We start from the raw sequence: 17425 nt of genomic DNA, 5'->3' as shown, positions 1-17425 counted from the left end.
TAGTTAAATTTTATGTTGTTTTGTTTTAAATTACTTCAAAAATAGTTATTGCTAATTTCTCTTATGGCTTTTGTAGAAAATTGATGAAAAATGCTTATTTGATGAAAATCAGTGCAAATATGGTAATGACTTTATTCGTATATGTTTCAGTATTTTGACTATATCTCTCTCTAAAAAATTCTAAATAAGGTGATTCGTGAACCACTAGAATTTTAAGAAGAAGGACTACAATGTTTATGTTTACCAATTCAACCAATTCTAATTGAATTGTGGTCAAACTATTTGTCAAAGTTGGAGCACTGCAGTAGTATGTAAGGACTGAACATGATGCAGTATTTGGAGCACTGCAGTCTTATTTTCCATTACTGAAATTCGAGTTTGTTTTCGAATTATGTCATATATTACGTGGATAGATCTTATTTTTTACTTCAGAGATTAGGTCTTATTTTCCATTAATATTAAAGGCTTGTATAGATACAAATAAAGGATAAATTCAAAATTATTTTTATAAAAAACAAAAAGAAAAAGAAAGAACGGGTTTAAAATAATTTGCCAACTCTATTGGCATTCAAAATTATTTTCATTGAAGTATCTATTTTCAATTATTTCATGTGAGTCGTAGGCTTGTAGCCTATCTATTTTAATACAATACTATGGCTGTAATTGTAGAAATTATTTTAATTTTGACAAGTCACAATAAGATGTAACATGCCAAAAAAAATATATAAACTTCATGCTATTTTATTTTTTCAAAATTTTTTTACATGCATGTTTCATGTAAAACATGGGCGACTGCATTTCATATTGGAAGTTATTCAACATTTATATTATGAAAAAATTTTCAAATTATAATATAAAATACATATATTAAAGTCGAAACTTTTACCTTAATCTCCGTAAAAGTAAAAATATAGACAAAATTTTAGAGATAGAGGAAGTATATAAGATTTTTTTACGGAACAAGTATATACACTACCATTTAACCACATGTTGCCACCAGATAAAATTGAATAATTAATCACTTAAAAATACAAAAAATTAGGGACGGGTAAGTATATAGCATTATTTTAAGGATGTATTTATTAACAAGATGATAATATTTACTTCATAGAGAGTATATAGAATCTGTTCACCGACAATTTATCAAATATAAACATTAACTTTAATTATTGGACTGATTTTCTAAGATTAGCATTGTGGAGGTAGGTGAGGTGGGTGACTCAGCTCTGATTAAAGCAAAACAATAATAAAACTTCATTATCAAGTGGATGGCTAGATGCCCAATTGCCCTTCACCACAACCAATATATATATATATATATATATTTAATTAATTAAAAATCATGTTTAAGACATTCTGCATCACTTTCATAACCTATGTAGTGCATATGGAGGCATTGATACTGTCATTTCAACTTTGATAAGTGAGTTTATAATATTATTACTATTTTTTTTTTTAAATTCAAGATTCTTCAAATTGACAAGAACTTTGACCTGTTGATGCCGATCCCAACATTGGTAAAATTTTAATATTAATTTTAGATTCTACATACAGATAAAGATGAGTCCACTAAAAAGTATAGGTTATAATTTTAATTGAATAAATTTTTTTTTATACAGAAGCATGTGAAGAATAATTAGAGATCCTTCTCCAAAACAAATCCCTTTTTTTTTTTTAATTTAAGAACAAATAGAATCATATCTAAATGATCTACCCATTACATCTTTATATATATAAAATACATATTATGATGGTCTGGAAAAGTAAAAAGGTAAAATATATTTGAAAAAATTTATGCACAAATCAATTTAAAGATATTTTTTGTTAAAATCAAAATCTTATAATATTTGATAATTTTTAATTGAAATGTTGCGAAAATAATTTACAATATACATATTAATTTTAAGAGTTTTTGGTGTTTTAGAAAACGAAATAAATAGTATATAAAGCATATGAAGAATAATTCAAGATATTTCTCCAAAACAAATCATTTTTATGTTGAATATAAATAGATCCATATAATTGCGGAAATATAACTTATTCCGATTACATTAGTAAAAGTTTTCTGTCCTGAACTCTCTCAAATTCTCAAAATTTAAAGTGTAAAAGTCATGGATAAGTTCATGAATGATTCTTGTAAACATCATTACATACGAGAAGATTAAAAATAAATAAATCTTTAAAAATTTATTAAATATTGATAAATCGATACGAAAAATTTAAATTAGAATCAGGTAAATCTATTGATTTGACTTTAGTTAAAGGGAAAAACATGTAATAGGGACAAACACGTTTAGGAAGAATGAAAAGAGAAAAGTGTATCCAACTAATTAATTACCTAGAAGAAAATTAAATAAAAAAAAGTCAAAGATGAAAAAGAAAACGAAATTGAATCTCACAAATTTCTCCCTCGTGGAAAAGAAGGAGCTTGTCCTTTAATTACAGAAAGTCAATAATAATACAAAAAAAAAGGGGGGGAAAGCTACTTTGAATTTTTTGATTATTGATATTTCAATGGCCCTAAAAAAATTAAAAAAAAAAAAAAAAAGTTTGACTGGAAAATCTAGTCTCGTGATGAAATGATTATATTGTTCTACGGTCAAGTACTTAACAAAGTCTCATTCATTGTGTTTTTGATTTTTACATTTTATCTCTACCGACAATCCAAGGTAAGCATTCAATCGGTTGATTCGGTTTTAAAATTTTTAAAAATTAAATTAATTAATTTTTTTTAAAAAGGATAATCAGTGAATTCGGTTGATTTAATTTTAAATTTTTAAAAATTAAATTAATTAAGCTCTTTTAAAAATTAATCAAAATCGATCAAATTATAGTACAAAACAAAAATAACTGAAATCAATTTATATTAATCGATTTCATTAATTTAGTTTTTGAAACTTTAATTTTTTCTTTTTCTTTTACTCGAAGTTTATAGTACAATTATATATTTTGTAAATTGTAGATCTACATTGAATTGGTAAATACATTTTTCTTTATTTTTTTAAAATATTCTAGTCAATAAACAACAATTCATATTTTTTAAATATTTATATTTTAATCCACCTCACAATTAACGTGCAATGACTTCATAAACACGTCTCCAAACAATTATAAATAAGAAAAATTAAATCTTGAATTACTATAAGTTAACAAGAAAAAATTATTGCTTTATTTTAAAAGCTATAGCTACAAAAAAACCATAAATTACTTTTAAAAACAGAAAAGTAGGCACGTAATTTTTTTATTTATTAAAGAACTAGTCATATTAATGGAAAAATACCCCCTTACAAAAAGTTGGTGGCCAATCAAATTCTTTTGTAACAATTCCCACATCAAGGGCCAATCTCATTAATAAATGGTAGCTTTTAGAAATGATTCGAGGGTATTTAGTTTTCTAGAGTCACGAGTTATGGACTCGATTATGTAGAGTTCGGGTATTTTATATTCAAGTTTGAGACGTATTTAGTTAAAATGTTTACTTTTCATCTTAAGTTGGGATAAAGTACAATATCATTTATTAAATACTGAATTCGATTATTATTTTTTTAATATGATATCAAGTACTTCTACCCTAAACCTTTTGATATATATACCTTATAAATGTTTGTAAGGAGAATCAAATATCAACAACTCACCTTTACAAACCAAAGGCTTCGCCAATTTAACTAAAAAATAGAAAATTTGATAAGCTCATTTAACGCATAGACTTATCTAATCTGATTAACTAAAAAATCGAATGTTTGATAAGTTCATCTAACAATGGACTCATCTAATCCGATTAGCTAAAAAACTGAATATTTGATAAGTTTGTTTAAATAGTAAACTTATCTAATTTAGATGATTAAGGTTGAAGTAATAACTTTTCAATATTAATTGATTGATTTTTTGTAATTTAAAAGCTATTATGAATTTTTTATAAAAAAATAATAACTTTTAAAATTAATATAAAATTACTTGATAAATTTATTTTTATAAATTTTTTTAATAAATAAGTTGTTTTAATTTTGTTTAAAATTATCATAAAAAGTAATATTGAGATTATTTTTAATTGATAAGAACATTTTTTATCAAAAAGAAGAGAAAGCACATTCTTAAATAATAATTTAGTATTTATAAAATTTGAATTTATCAACTAGAAATAGAGTTTGGATATAAATAGCTAAAAGTTATTGAGTAACTAATTGTTGTCATTCTTAATTGATTCCTACCTAATATTTGGCCAATTTAGAGAGGCATAAAATTTCTTACTCACCTTCCAAAGTGAAGCGAGAAAACATTAATACAGCCTTAATTAATTAATTAATTTTGTTTAATGTCTTATTACCTGACAGTTTCAGGGTAACCTAAAAAAATGGCAGCAAACTATTAATCAAATATTCCCGATTCTCAATCATCAGTTACAAGCCAAAAAGGAAAATACCATAAGAAAAAACAATGGGCTGTAATTGAAATATGACGGAAAGTAAAAGTCCTTATAAAGAAATATGGAAAAGTCGTGTGGCCTTATCAGGCTAATATCAGAAAATATTTCCGGTCCGTATAAAATGTACATTATCACACGCAGATCGTCCTATCAGTGTATCACCCCCACTTATCTCCTTTTTTGGGTCCCTCTCATTACAAGCCCCCAAATCGCAACAAATAAAAGGCCAAAAAAAGGTAGACCCCACATCCACCCATTTCCTTCTCTCTCTCCCTCCTAATTTTAACCTTATCCTGCCAAAAAATTTTTTAATTTTTTTTAAATTTATATTTACTGTGTTGTTTGTATATAAAATTTTTATATTATCATTTAATCTTAAAATAACTACCATAAATAGTCGGTGTAACCTTGAGGTGTTGAGATTGAAATTCGAAGAGCTTCTTTACATTGGGTAAAGTGAATTACAGACATTTTTAATAAGCATCTTGTTTAAGAGTTATTAGAGCGAGTATTAATCGATTTAAATTAAAATAATTAAATTTTCTCTCTTTTTCTTAATTATATTTTTGAAAGAAACTTTGCTTTAAAGGCATCAAATTGTATTTGGTGCTTTGTCTATATATAATATATTTATATTATCATTTATCTTAAAATAAATATTTATTTATAAAATTTTAAAAATGAAATTAAGATATATACGGTTAAAATAATAAATATTGAAATAAAAAAAAAGGGCGATAGATGGAGTGAGATCGATGCACGTGGTTGCCCGTACTTTTCTTTTCTCTATATATATGTATAAAGCCCGTCTGTGCCCTTCTCTGTCCATCTCTCTCTCTCTCTCCGGTCTCCCCCCATCACTGTGTCTTTCTCTTTTGTTTTGTTTCACTCTTTAATATTTCTTTTGCGTTTTTGTGTCTTTATAATTACAGTTTATTTGCCGCTCAAACCAGCTCGTAACGAATCTGTGATCAAAAGTTTGTTATCACTGTATCGTTTTTTGTTATATCGGAAGATTCTTGAAGGCTGTTTGAAGTTCGGAGAGAGAAAAGAGAGAGAGAGAAAAATTTGCTGTATGTCAGTAGATTGTATTGAGACTTACTGCGGTGGATTTGGCGAGCTTGCGAACCCTTTACAATGGCCTCAGCTAAGAAAAAGGCGACGCTTTTTTCATCTTCCTCTTCCTCTCCCTCCTCCTCCTCCTCCTCCTCCCCTTCTCCGTGTTGCGCAGCCGACTCTGCTGTTTCCGCCGCTCCAGCCGCTGCCGCTGCCGCCAATGTGGTGCAGGAATGGACCGTCGCCTCTAGGGATCGCCGCGACGATCAACGCGCCACCAAAGCTGCCATGGCGTCCTTGATTCACCCCGTTGATTCTCTTCCTGATTCTTCCACCGCCGCTCCTTCCACCAAAGGCAACTCTCTCTTTTTCTGTCTCTCGTTTATATGGTTGTAAGAAATGTGTTAGTCTTTCGGATGATCTTCATATTAGATCGTGTCGGTTTTTACATGTTACTGTTATGATTTTCTCTTTCGATTATTTCATTTTATTTTTCAGATTTTTTTTATTTACTGCATGATCTCGATCCCCGTGGATTAATCATTCGCGGATATCATAAATTAGAGTTTGGATAAATATTGATCTTAGACTGTGATTTTTTTAAATTTAAATATGGTTTTCATATGTGTCGAATGCATGTGGATTTCTTTTTTTTTTTTTTATTGTTATTGTGAAAGAATTTGGAAGTGCAAGACTTCTTGGAAAGAGGACGATCAGTTAATGACTTAATGCTTCACCTTGACCTTTCATTTTTATTTATTTCATTTCTTTCTCTGCTGCTTGTTGACCAATTTCTTTTAACTTATGTTTTTTCTTAAGAAAGAAAAGAAAAAATAAAATGAATAACCTGAACAAGTTTGTGTTTAATTCAACGTGTTTTGAGAGATACGCTGGATTACTGGTATTTGAATATTTAGCACTTTTGGTCTTCAATTGCTGATGTGGACATAGATTTTCTCTTCTATAAGGTTGTGGCCTTGATTGTGCAGGGATCCAAATCTTGCCGAGGGCTCAAACCAGCCATCCTCTGGACCCGTTATCTGCTGCTGAAATCTCTGTTGCAGTAGCTACTGTCAGGGCTGCTGGAGCCACTCCTGAGGTTGCTAATTTCTTTATAATGGCTTTCTTTTATGTCCTCCATTATGTCAAATTCAAATAATTGGTTCTAGGATTTGTTCTTGTTTGTATATTGTTTGAAATATTGAGCTAAGTAATATTCCATCTTTTTTTCTTTCAGGTAAGAGATAGCATGCGCTTTGTTGAAGTGGTTCTTTTGGAGCCAGACAAGCATGTTGTTGCTTTGGCAGATGCGTATTTCTTCCCACCTTTTCAACCCTCATTACTTCCCAGGACCAAAGGTGGTCCGGTGATCCCTGCCAAGCTCCCTCCGAGGCGAGCTAGACTGATTGTCTATAACAAAAAGTCTAATGAGACAAGTGTATGGATTGTTGAGTTGTCAGAAGTACATGCAGTAACTCGAGGAGGACATCACAGGGGAAAAGTAATATCATCAAAAGTAGTTCCAGATGTTCAGCCTCCTATGGTACATCTTTCTCTTGCCATAGACATTTTTGCTTTATATTTTAGAATTCTGTACTTATTGCAGTTTAGTGAAACTTCTTTTATAGAGCATTATACTATGCGAAGGCATTACCATTTCACATTTGTTTCTCATTTTTGAACTCCTTCCAGGATGCTATGGAATATGCTGAATGTGAAGCTGTTGTAAAAGACTTTCCTCCGTTCCGAGAGGCGATGAAGAAGAGGGGTATTGAGGACATGGAACTTGTGATGGTTGATCCTTGGTTGGTTAAATCTGCATCTCATTTGTACATGAAATAATTGCCTCAAACTTTTATTTGTCTTGTTCTCTTGTACTTATACTTTTGGGTTTACATCCATTTGCAACAGGTGTGTTGGTTATCATAGCGATGCTGATGCTCCGAGCAGAAGACTTGCTAAACCACTTATATTCTGTAGAACAGAGAGTGACTGTCCCATGGAAAATGGCTATGCCCGCCCTGTTGAGGGAATCTATGTACTTGTTGACATGCAAAAGATGGAGGTGATTGAGTTTGAAGACCGTAAGTTTGTTCCCTTACCTCTGGCTGATCCTTTGAGGAATTATTCTCCTGGAGAAACAAGAGGTGGTGTTGATCGAAGTGATGTGAAACCCTTACAGATTGTTCAGCCTGAAGGTCCAAGCTTTCGAGTTAATGGGTGCTTTGTAGAGTGGCAGAAGGTAGGTGTGGATTTCTTCAATCAGTTATATTTCTTGCTAAATTCAGAAACTCACCTGAATGGTTTTCTTGTTTGTCTGTTGTTGACAGTGGAATTTCCGTATTGGTTTCACCCCAAAGGAGGGTTTGGTTATATACTCTGTTGCATATGTTGATGGTAGTCGAGGACGAAGGCCTGTTGCTCATAGATTGAGTTTCGTGGAGATGGTTGTGCCTTATGGGGATCCAAATGATCCACATTACCGGAAAAATGCTTTTGATGCAGGGGAAGACGGCCTTGGAAAAAATGCACATTCATTGAAGAAGGTTTAATAATTATTCTGTGTACTCTTTATATTTCAACATTTTGGAATTTATATAGTGCTCTTTTTTCTAATAAAGTTTAAATCTGTACAAAAAAATTTGCTGTTATAGGGATGTGATTGTTTGGGCTATATCAAATACTTTGACGCTCACTTTACAAATTTCACTGGAGGTGTTGAAACAATTGAAAATTGTGTCTGTTTGCATGAAGAGGATCATGGGATTTTATGGAAGCATCAAGATTGGAGAACAGGTTTGGCAGAAGTTCGAAGGTCTAGGCGGCTAACAGTGTCTTTCATATGCACTGTTGCTAACTATGAGTATGGATTTTACTGGCACTTTTATCAGGCAAGTCTAGTGGCAGTTTCATGTATGCTAAATGCTCTTGCCAAGATGGAATGTCTACTATATCATTTTAAAACTGAAAAGGGACTTCTGTTGGAAAAGTTAATAGAAGTCTTAGGGGGCATTTAGGGAATTTGTCTAATGAACTTTAGCTGTGTTTCATTAAGTAAGTTGTATGCATCTTTTTCCTCTCTCAACCCTAGTGTAAAACTGCAATCAATATTTTTCTTGGGAAGTTTTTATGTTGGTTGAACTTTGTATGCTTCTTGAAGATTTTGCTTGACTTGTTAGTTATTGGTCACTACAGGATGGAAAGATTGAAGCTGAAGTTAAGCTTACAGGAATTCTTAGCTTAGGAGCATTGCAGCCTGGAGAATTTCGAAAATATGGTACTATGATTGCCCCAGGTTTGTATGCACCAGTTCATCAACACTTCTTTGTTGCTCGTATGGACATGGCTGTTGATTGCAAACCTGGTGAAGCTTTCAATCAGGTATGTTGCCTTGAATTTTGCAGATCATTATTTGCTGAGTTCCTAAAATCTTCACTATAATCTATAGCATAATCTCTACTATTTCCTAGGTTGTTGAGGTTAATGCAAAAGTCGAGGAGGCTGGGGAAAATAATGTTCACAATAACGCATTCTATGCAGAAGAGACACTGCTTAAAACTGAACTGCAAGCAACGCGTGATTGTAACCCCTTCACAGCTCGCCATTGGATTGTAAGACTACTTATATTTGGTGTCAAATTGGTTGTATGTGTTGCTTCTTTGGGTTAACTGTTCTATTCCTATCTTTCAAAAAAAAAAAACTGTTCTATTCCTAGTATGCCTTGGGAGTTCCTTATTATCAGTGGTGAATTTCGACTCTTTGATTTTATACATAAGTGCTTTCATGTACTGCTTAGAAATACTTATCTTATATGTTCTCCAGAAATTTGTAGTGAGTTATTTTTGTTTTTCCTTCCTCACAAAGTGAGTCTAGTTTTCTTATTTTTCCATGCTTTCTAGTAATCACTATGAACTCTCTCCTTGTCTCCCTCTGTGTGTGTATTTCTGTTTCCATTGGTTATTGTGGAAAATCTCTTCTGTCATCTGGTTTTCAAACTCTTGATTTAGTTTTCATCCATTAATTTGCTAACTTAAAAATATTCAATGAACTCGTTATTTTTCTGGAAAAAATGTTGCTTTTATTTTCTTGTTGATTGTGAGTTTTTTTAGTCCTCAGCTAACCTTAAAACGCATGTATTTCTGGAAAACATTATAGCTTATAGCTGTGAATTTTCTTTTTGACGTGTAAATTTTGGTTTTATTGGTATCACTATTTGCTTATAGCTTCATAAGGGCTGCATCCTGCATGTTGTTTTAGTGGTTGATTGCTCTAAGAACGAACATATTTACTGTTGTACTAAGTATCTTATGGGTGAGCTTCAACATACAAATTAGATCTGCTTAGATTGGGGGTTTGGACTCTGCTTATCCTTTACCAGAAATAAAAGCAATAGTGATCTGTCTTAGAGTTTATGTTTTAAATTGTTTATCATTTGTGAGCTGTGTGTTTGAGTATGCTGGTGGAGGTTAAAGATGTCTGGTATGTGACTTGTTCTCCTTTATATCTAAAATTGTAATGCCGCAAGCTCATTCATGCCTGCCCTTTTATCTTATAAATAAGAAATTTATGTTCACGTGCTCAATTTTAATTGTGAACGCATATGTTGCTGTAACATACTCCAGGTGAGGAATACTAGAACAGTAAACAGGACTGGTCAATTGACTGGCTACAAACTTGTACCTGGTTCGAACTGTCTACCTCTAGCTGGCTCTGAGGCTAAGTTTTTAAGAAGAGCTGCTTTCTTGAAGCATAACCTTTGGGTTACACGGTATGCTTCTGATGAGATGTTTCCTGGAGGAGAGTTTCCTAATCAAAATCCTCGTGCTGGTGAAGGATTGGCTACATGGGTTAAGCAGGATCGTCCCCTAGAGGAAACTGACATAGTTCTCTGGTTGGTTGAATTGTTCTTTCTTTTCCATTTATTATTTTGTTATAGAAGCAACAATTTTACACACTTTGTGCCACACAATTGCTTGCATAAAAACCATTGACGCAATCTCAAGCAATTATCCATGTCGAGTTAATGATGAAGAACATGGTTTGTAATTTTCTTGAAAAATCTTCATGATGGCCGGCCTGGGGACACTTGTAGTTTCGGGGTTTTGAATGTTTTCAAAATCTTCCAACAAACAAATTAAAAAACATTTTTCTGTTAATCGGTTTTACTTTGACTGACCATTCTGAGTTTAGATTTGTTTGAATGTTATCATTTCATTGATGATTAAATAAATGCATTCACTGCAGGTATGTTTTCGGAATTACCCATGTCCCTCGATTGGAAGACTGGCCTGTTATGCCAGTGGAGCGCATTGGTTTCATGCTAATGGTAACCATTTCTGCTTTCACCACCAAAAAACTTAAACCCTTTCTGTTAATAAAATTACGTTGATATATCGGTGATCATTGTTTGTGATTGCAGCCGCATGGATTCTTTAACTGCTCTCCTGCTGTAGATGTCCCGCCCAATGCCTGCGAATTGGATTCCAAAGACAACGAAATTAAAGAAAACGTGGTACCCAAGTCTATTCAGAATGGTCTGCTGGCAAAACTCTGAAGAGAGAGGTGCTACATCTCTAAACACATTCCCCCTTCTTACTCTTGGAACATTCCATCCCTGAGTGTCTGTAGAATTTCCATCTATAAACCGTCTGCTAAATTTGTTCCTGTTTCTGAGTGTCTGTTCTATGTGTACAAGGATATGTTTGAAATTACCATTGTGAATGGAAGGTTTGCTTTGAATATTCATTGTTTTAGTCTACACATGGAAGAATGTTCCACCATGTTCTGTAAGAACATTTTCTTGGCTTTTTTTTTTTGTTTAATTCTTTTAAAAATGAAATCCAGTCATGTCTTTTTCTTTTTAAATTTTCTCGTGCTGCTTTTCTGGTGAAGTTGAAAGGCAAAGCACGCAAGCACATGCATACTGTGAAGAAAGAAATGTCGCGGAGCCCTGATGAAAAAGCTCGTCTCAGCTGATTTGGGTTCTTTATCTCTTCTTTTGCCTTTAGGGAAAAAAAATACTTTTCAACTTTTCCTTCTTTATTTGCATTTGATATTTGATTTATTATTTGGTATATGATCGGTGTCTAAAGTTTCAATTTTTTTAGTTAAATTTTTTTTCTTTTTTTTAAATAAAAAAAGTGAAGAGTATTCTGATAATTTTAAATGAAATTAATTGTGTAACTATTTACTCGATAAGAACAAATTATAAATTGTTGTGTAAAAACAATTAAAATCACAAAAAACAATAATAGAATCTGTAATTAGGAAAAAAAAATGAAACTTTGATCATAAGAATCAAATAACATGATTTTCTTTAGATTGATGTTTCATTTAATTCAAGGATTTTAAAATAGCTTTATTCGATTACTGAAATAAAAACTTGTGAGTTTATATTTATTGTACCGGGAATGTATAAATTCGATGTATTATCAGTAAATAAATATTTATAATTTTAAAAAATATTTATTTTAAATAATTTTTAAAGTTGTATATATTTATTTATGAAATAATAGTTTGTGATTATTATTATTATTACATGCCGATAGTGTATGAGTACTATATGCTAACCATGTATCAAATATTAACTCGAGACTTATTTATGTTATTATTATTATTATTATAAATTATTTTTAAAATTTAATTGTAATAATAAACTCATCAAAAAGTAATTTTTTTATCTTGCAAAAAGTTTTGTAAAACAAATAAAATGAGTAGCCCTCAAATTTGGGCTTCTGGGCAATTAAAAAATATTAAATCTTATTAAATGGGCCAATACTTAATGACGTAAAGGCCCAGCCCAGGCCAACCCAGTTCCCTTCTTCTCCATTTTCCCTCCGCGCCAATCCCGAGTTCAGTCTGGGACCAAAACGACGATGGTCTCGCGATACAGAGGCTAGCCTTACTTGTCTCTACTGAAGAGGGAGGGGCTGCAGTTAGGGTTAGGTACTAGAATGATGAGTGAAGATACAGGTGAGTCCTCAGGAAGGCAAGAGCAATTTTGTGGGATGGGAAGGTTCGGGTTGAGCATTTCACCTTTGATCATGAAGCTTCAAGAAAAGAGTTGGCTCGTGCCATTATCATGCACGAATATCCCTTATCCATTGTCGAGGATGTTGGATTCAGGAAGTATTCAGCTACCCTCCAACCTCTATTCGAGATGGGCTCTCGCAAGACTCTTGAGGACGATATCCTTAAAATTTATGATTTCGAGAAGGCAAAATTGAGAAATGTGATTGAAGCCTTGAATACCCGTGCTGCAATCACTACGGAAATGTGGACTTCAAAGGAAAAGAAAGGGTACATGTCTGTCATTGCTCATTACATTGACGACTCTTGGGTGTTGCAAAGTCGTATGTTGAGGTAATTGGTTTTAGTTCTTGTTTTTCATCCTAATCTATGACTATTTATCAGTTTCTGTGTGATTTAATTGTTTTGTTGGAAACTATGTAGGTTCATTTATGTGCCTGTACCTCACACTATGGATGTTCTTGCGCAAAATTTGATGGATGCTTTGACGGGATGGAACATAGAGACTAAACTTTCCGCTATCACAGTTGAGAATTGCACTTCTGGTGATTGTATGCTTTCTATTATAGTGGATAAGTTGAGTAGTTCATTCTTACTTGATGGGAAAATTGTTCATATGAGATGTTTTGCACACGTATTGGATCTTGTTGTGAAAGATGGGTTGTCTTTGGTAGAAAATGCAATTGAGAGAATACGTGATAGTGTATCATTTTGGTCTGCCACTCCATCAAGAGTGGACAATTTTGAAGCTGTGGCTCGTCAAGCAAAGATTTCAAGTTTGAACAAGTTGGGTCTTGATTGTAAAACCTGTTGGAAGTCAACTTATTTGATGCTTAAAACAGCCATGTGGTACAAAGACCTTTTCCCGAAATTAATACTTTGGGATGAACACTACACTTGTGTACCTACTGATGATGATTGGAAGATGGCCAAGAATATTGCTGAAAAGTTGGAAATCTTTTGTAATGCGGCTAAGTTGTTTTCTGAACAAAGTTTCCTATAGCAAATTGTTACTTTATGAAAATTTGACAACTAAGAATTGCATAGGTGAAATGGGTGAAAGATGATGATGTGGTTATTAGTTCAATGGCAATTAAAATGTATGAAAAGTTCGAGAAGTATTGGAATGTTATTCATGTTGTTTTGGCTGTGGCAGCTGTGTTGGATCCTCGGTATAAATTGAAAGCAGTGGAGTTTTGTTTTCGTCGAATTTAAGGTGATAATGCACTTCTTGAAATTGAGAAAGTGAAGAGAACTTGTTATGAATTGCTTCACGAGTACCAATGTAAATCGCATGTTTCTCCTACTTCTTCCCAAGCATCATCTCTTCAAGTTTCAAATGGTTGTACTTTTGACTTGGAGGACATACCTTCTGAGTTGATTGCTTTTCTTAGTGAGTCTTCTACTAATGTGCATGTCGGTTGTGAGTTGGATCATTACTTGGATGAACCTACTTTGCCATGGACTCGAGATTTTGATATTCTTAGTTGGTGGAAGACAATGGGGATAAGGTTTCCTACTTTGCAAAAGATTGCTAAAGATTTTCTTGCTATCCCTGTTTCCACTGTTTCATCTGATTCGACCTTTGGTACTAGTAGGAGGAAAGCGGTTCGTCTTCATCGAAGTAGGCTACATCCCAACACTTTGGAGGCATTGATGTGCTCACATGATTGGTTGTGGAAGAGCAGTGAAGTAGAAGGTAATTAGATATCTAAGTTTACATCAATACTCTAACGAAATGAAAAATATCATCTCACATGAAACTTTTTCAAATCTTTTTTTATGTGTAGATTCTTGTTCATCAGCAGATTCCAATTGCTTGTGCATTGCTGATGAAGATGAGGAGGGCTGAGAATTTTTCCGAAATCGGACATGGAATGAAATAGAAGGTAAACAAATTCCAGTTTATGAGTAGGTTCAAATTGTTAATGCTAGAATGAGATGAGAGCCTTGAGCCTTCTTTGGATAATTGAAATTGCTAATTACTTAGTGTTATTTATCTATAAGTTCCTATCATCATATATGCAAACTTTGTCTACCTTTTATCTCTGCATGGGATTTTAATTATATGCCTATCCTTTCATGGTTTTTATTTGCCTAAATCATTTTATGGTTGATATTTATTATTGATATTTTATTTCATAATTAATTAAATGGGTTTTTTTTGGGTAAAATTGGTGAGTTTACCATGGTGAATTTTCAGCTTGGGTCAAGTCGGATCCGGGTTTTTGAATCAATATCCACTTAATAAACTAGTTCAGATAATTAACGAATTTCATTAAACAGTTGTGAATACTTATGATAGTTTTAATCGGTTTCGATTAGGTTTTGGATGAATAATATGAAATAAGTGGGTACTTTATTTGCCGTCATTCTTGTTTAGGAAAAATAACCTTTCAAATTTTTCTTCATTGTTCATGCAAAAAAAAAAAAATTCTTATTTTTCCTTTATTCACCTTCAAATGAAAAAAGTTAAGGCAAACTGTAAACGACTGGAGTAAGTTTCTTAAATTTACTCTTTATTTATTGTACTAGTAGGCAAACGTAGGCCATTGAAAGATTGAATCACGTAAAAAAATTAAACTTTTTCATTTCGTCAATAAATTTAAAAGTTAATAAATTTAAAAAATAAATATTCATAATTTTAAGAATATTTATCTTAAAATTTTTTTGAAATTTTATTTTTACATACATATTCATGAGAGGATTTATATTTGATGTAGTCATCAAAATGTGTCATCTTATTAATGAGATAAAATTAAAAAGTTTATGGATTTAAAATTAAATATTATGCAATTGACAGTGTATTTAATATAAATTCAATTTTTATTTATTTAGTAACAAGCTCATCAGGTAATATGTTATTATTTTGTAAATATTTTTGTAAAGAAATAAAGCAAAATGCCTTCAAATTTGGGCTTGAAAGCAAGTATTTAATCTTACAAAATGGGCCAATGCTTATTGACCCAAAGGCCCAGCCCAAGTAATTGCCCTAAACTAGTTCTTATTCATTACGTCAGTATCGCAAATCCTCTTCCTCTTCTTCTAAACTGCTAAACCCCGCCGACCCACCCTCCGCTTCCCTCCCAACATTTCTCTGCGTGCAGGCTCCGATCAAAACGACGGTAGCCTCACGATACAGAGGTTAGCCTTACTCTTCTCTCTCTGTATCCCTTCCTTGTCTTCTTTTTTTCTTTCTTTTTTTTAAACTCCTATTTTGTGCTATTTTTTCTTCATTTTTTTAGGGTTTATGTACTGAAGAGAGAGGGGATTGGAAATCAAAATTATTATTTTTTACATATAATTAAGATTCGCTTAGATGATTATAATTAGCATGAATTTCTTCGAATTTTCTTTTTTTTTTTTAACTAATCTGGAATGATAAACCCTAAACTGGGAAAACTAGAATTTGAGAAACGGAAGGGTCATTATGCTTAATTCTGTTCTCATGCTATTTGTCAGCTTAAGAATCTTTTAACTTGTTTAGCTTGCAATGCTATTAAGCTATTGGTAATTAGGTGATTGTTCTCTTTTATGACATGATTTTCACAATGTTGCGACTGTCATTTTCTTTTCAGAGAATTGAATTTGTGTCTTAATTTGGGAATAAGATGAGATTAGAGAAGTGCTGGTTTTGTTCCTCCACCGTATATCCAGGGCATGGTATTCAATTTGTTCGCAATGATGCCAAAGTAAGCGATTCTATTTTTATGTTCTACGGATTTATTTTTCCTCGTTTTATTTCGTTTCCATTTGAATGTTATATTTCTTTGTAGTTTCTTTATTTGATTGTTCTTTTTATCCATGTTGTCATATAATACTACATATTTAAGCTCATTTTGCTTTATATGCTCGTGCTATGTGTCAGTAGTCTGAGTTTATATGTGATAGTATATGTTTAGCAGTGTCAAGATGTATGCCGGTTTTAATCAAAATTTGCTGTTAAGATCATGCCAGATGAGAGGCATCAATTAATCATTTAACCTATGCTCCCTACTTTATGTTGTTCTTGCTGTTTGGCGTGTCTCTAGTTTCTGATGGTCCAACCTTTTGCAGATTTTCCGTTTCTGTAGATCCAAATGCCACAAGAACTTCAAGATGAAGAGGAATCCTCGCAAAGTGAAATGGACCAAGGCCTATAGGCGTTTGCACGGAAAGGACATGACACAGGTAAAGATGGGCTTATCTAGTTTTATTGTACTTTTTATTGCGTTTCTGCTATGCTTAAACAAGTACAACTGTATGATATCTGTTTCTGTAATGTTCTTTTTCCAGGATTCAACATTTGAGTTTGAGAGGAAGCGTAACAGGCCAGAGAGATATGATAGAAACATTGCAGAGAATACCCTGAAGGCCATTAAAAAGATTGCGAAAATCAGATCAGACAGGTCTTCTGACCACATCAAAAACAGGTTGGTTTCCTTTCATTAAATGTTAAAAGATATTGCAAAATGCTGTTTGCTAAATGACCCATGTTTTAATCTCTTTTCAGGCTTAAGACAGGCAAAATCCAAAGGCAGAAAGAAGCAAGAAAGCAATTGGAGCAGGACATCCACTTGGTCAAAGCCCCGCTTGCACTTGCACAAGACTCATCTCTTCGCCTTCCAAAAATCAAAGTCAATGTCTCCCAAACGCAGACAGAAGAGAATCAGCAAATGGAAGAGTGAATCCGGGTCTGTTCTACCCCCACCTAGTTTTCATCCATCTTGTTATGCTTGCAACTCCTTATTTAGGTATCAAGTGTTTTGTGCTGTGTGGATACGAATGCTATCCGAAATTTTCAATAGCATATCTAAATATTATAGATTACTCTCTTTCCATCTAGTTCAATCATAGTAACTCATCAAAAACTAATTGTTGTATCCGTGTTTTGCCTATTACATTGATATCCTGATCTGGACTTTTGTCTTTTTCCAA

At 32.6% G+C, this 17425-nt stretch overlaps 3 protein-coding genes across 3 annotated transcripts; all 3 read left to right on the top strand.

The window, feature by feature from the left end:
• Positions 1-5250: 5250 nt before the first annotated feature.
• On the top strand, positions 5251-11224 carry LOC110422651 (amine oxidase [copper-containing] zeta, peroxisomal-like). The gene is made up of 12 exons (XM_021436654.2): positions 5251-5834; positions 6469-6578; positions 6717-7022; positions 7172-7284; positions 7391-7721; positions 7810-8025; positions 8134-8370; positions 8675-8860; positions 8950-9090; positions 10102-10370; positions 10724-10805; positions 10899-11224. Exons 1-12 carry the CDS (start codon positions 5561-5563, stop codon positions 11031-11033), a joined length of 2400 nt encoding a protein of 799 aa, XP_021292329.1. The 5' UTR covers positions 5251-5560; the 3' UTR covers positions 11034-11224.
• A 1131-nt stretch (positions 11225-12355) lies between these two features.
• Positions 12356-13599, top strand: LOC110422718 (zinc finger BED domain-containing protein RICESLEEPER 2-like). The gene is made up of 2 exons (XM_021436734.2): positions 12356-12841; positions 12932-13599. Exons 1-2 carry the CDS (start codon positions 12561-12563, stop codon positions 13509-13511), a joined length of 861 nt encoding a protein of 286 aa, XP_021292409.1. The 5' UTR covers positions 12356-12560; the 3' UTR covers positions 13512-13599.
• A 1932-nt stretch (positions 13600-15531) lies between these two features.
• Positions 15532-17425, top strand: LOC110422585 (Ribosomal protein L24e family protein). The gene is made up of 5 exons (XM_021436563.1): positions 15532-15652; positions 16087-16200; positions 16565-16678; positions 16784-16920; positions 17001-17425. The coding sequence occupies exons 2-5, from the start codon at positions 16120-16122 to the stop codon at positions 17173-17175; spliced, it is 507 nt and encodes a 168-aa protein (XP_021292238.1). The 5' UTR covers positions 15532-15652; positions 16087-16119; the 3' UTR covers positions 17176-17425.

The sequence above is a fragment of the Theobroma umbraticum genome, unplaced genomic scaffold, assembly GCF_002168275.2.
Source record: "Theobroma umbraticum cultivar Fairchild unplaced genomic scaffold, ASM216827v3 scaffold_146.0, whole genome shotgun sequence".
Taxonomy (NCBI): domain Eukaryota; kingdom Viridiplantae; phylum Streptophyta; class Magnoliopsida; order Malvales; family Malvaceae; genus Theobroma; species Theobroma umbraticum.
This window is presented reverse-complemented; position numbering and strand designations above follow the sequence as displayed.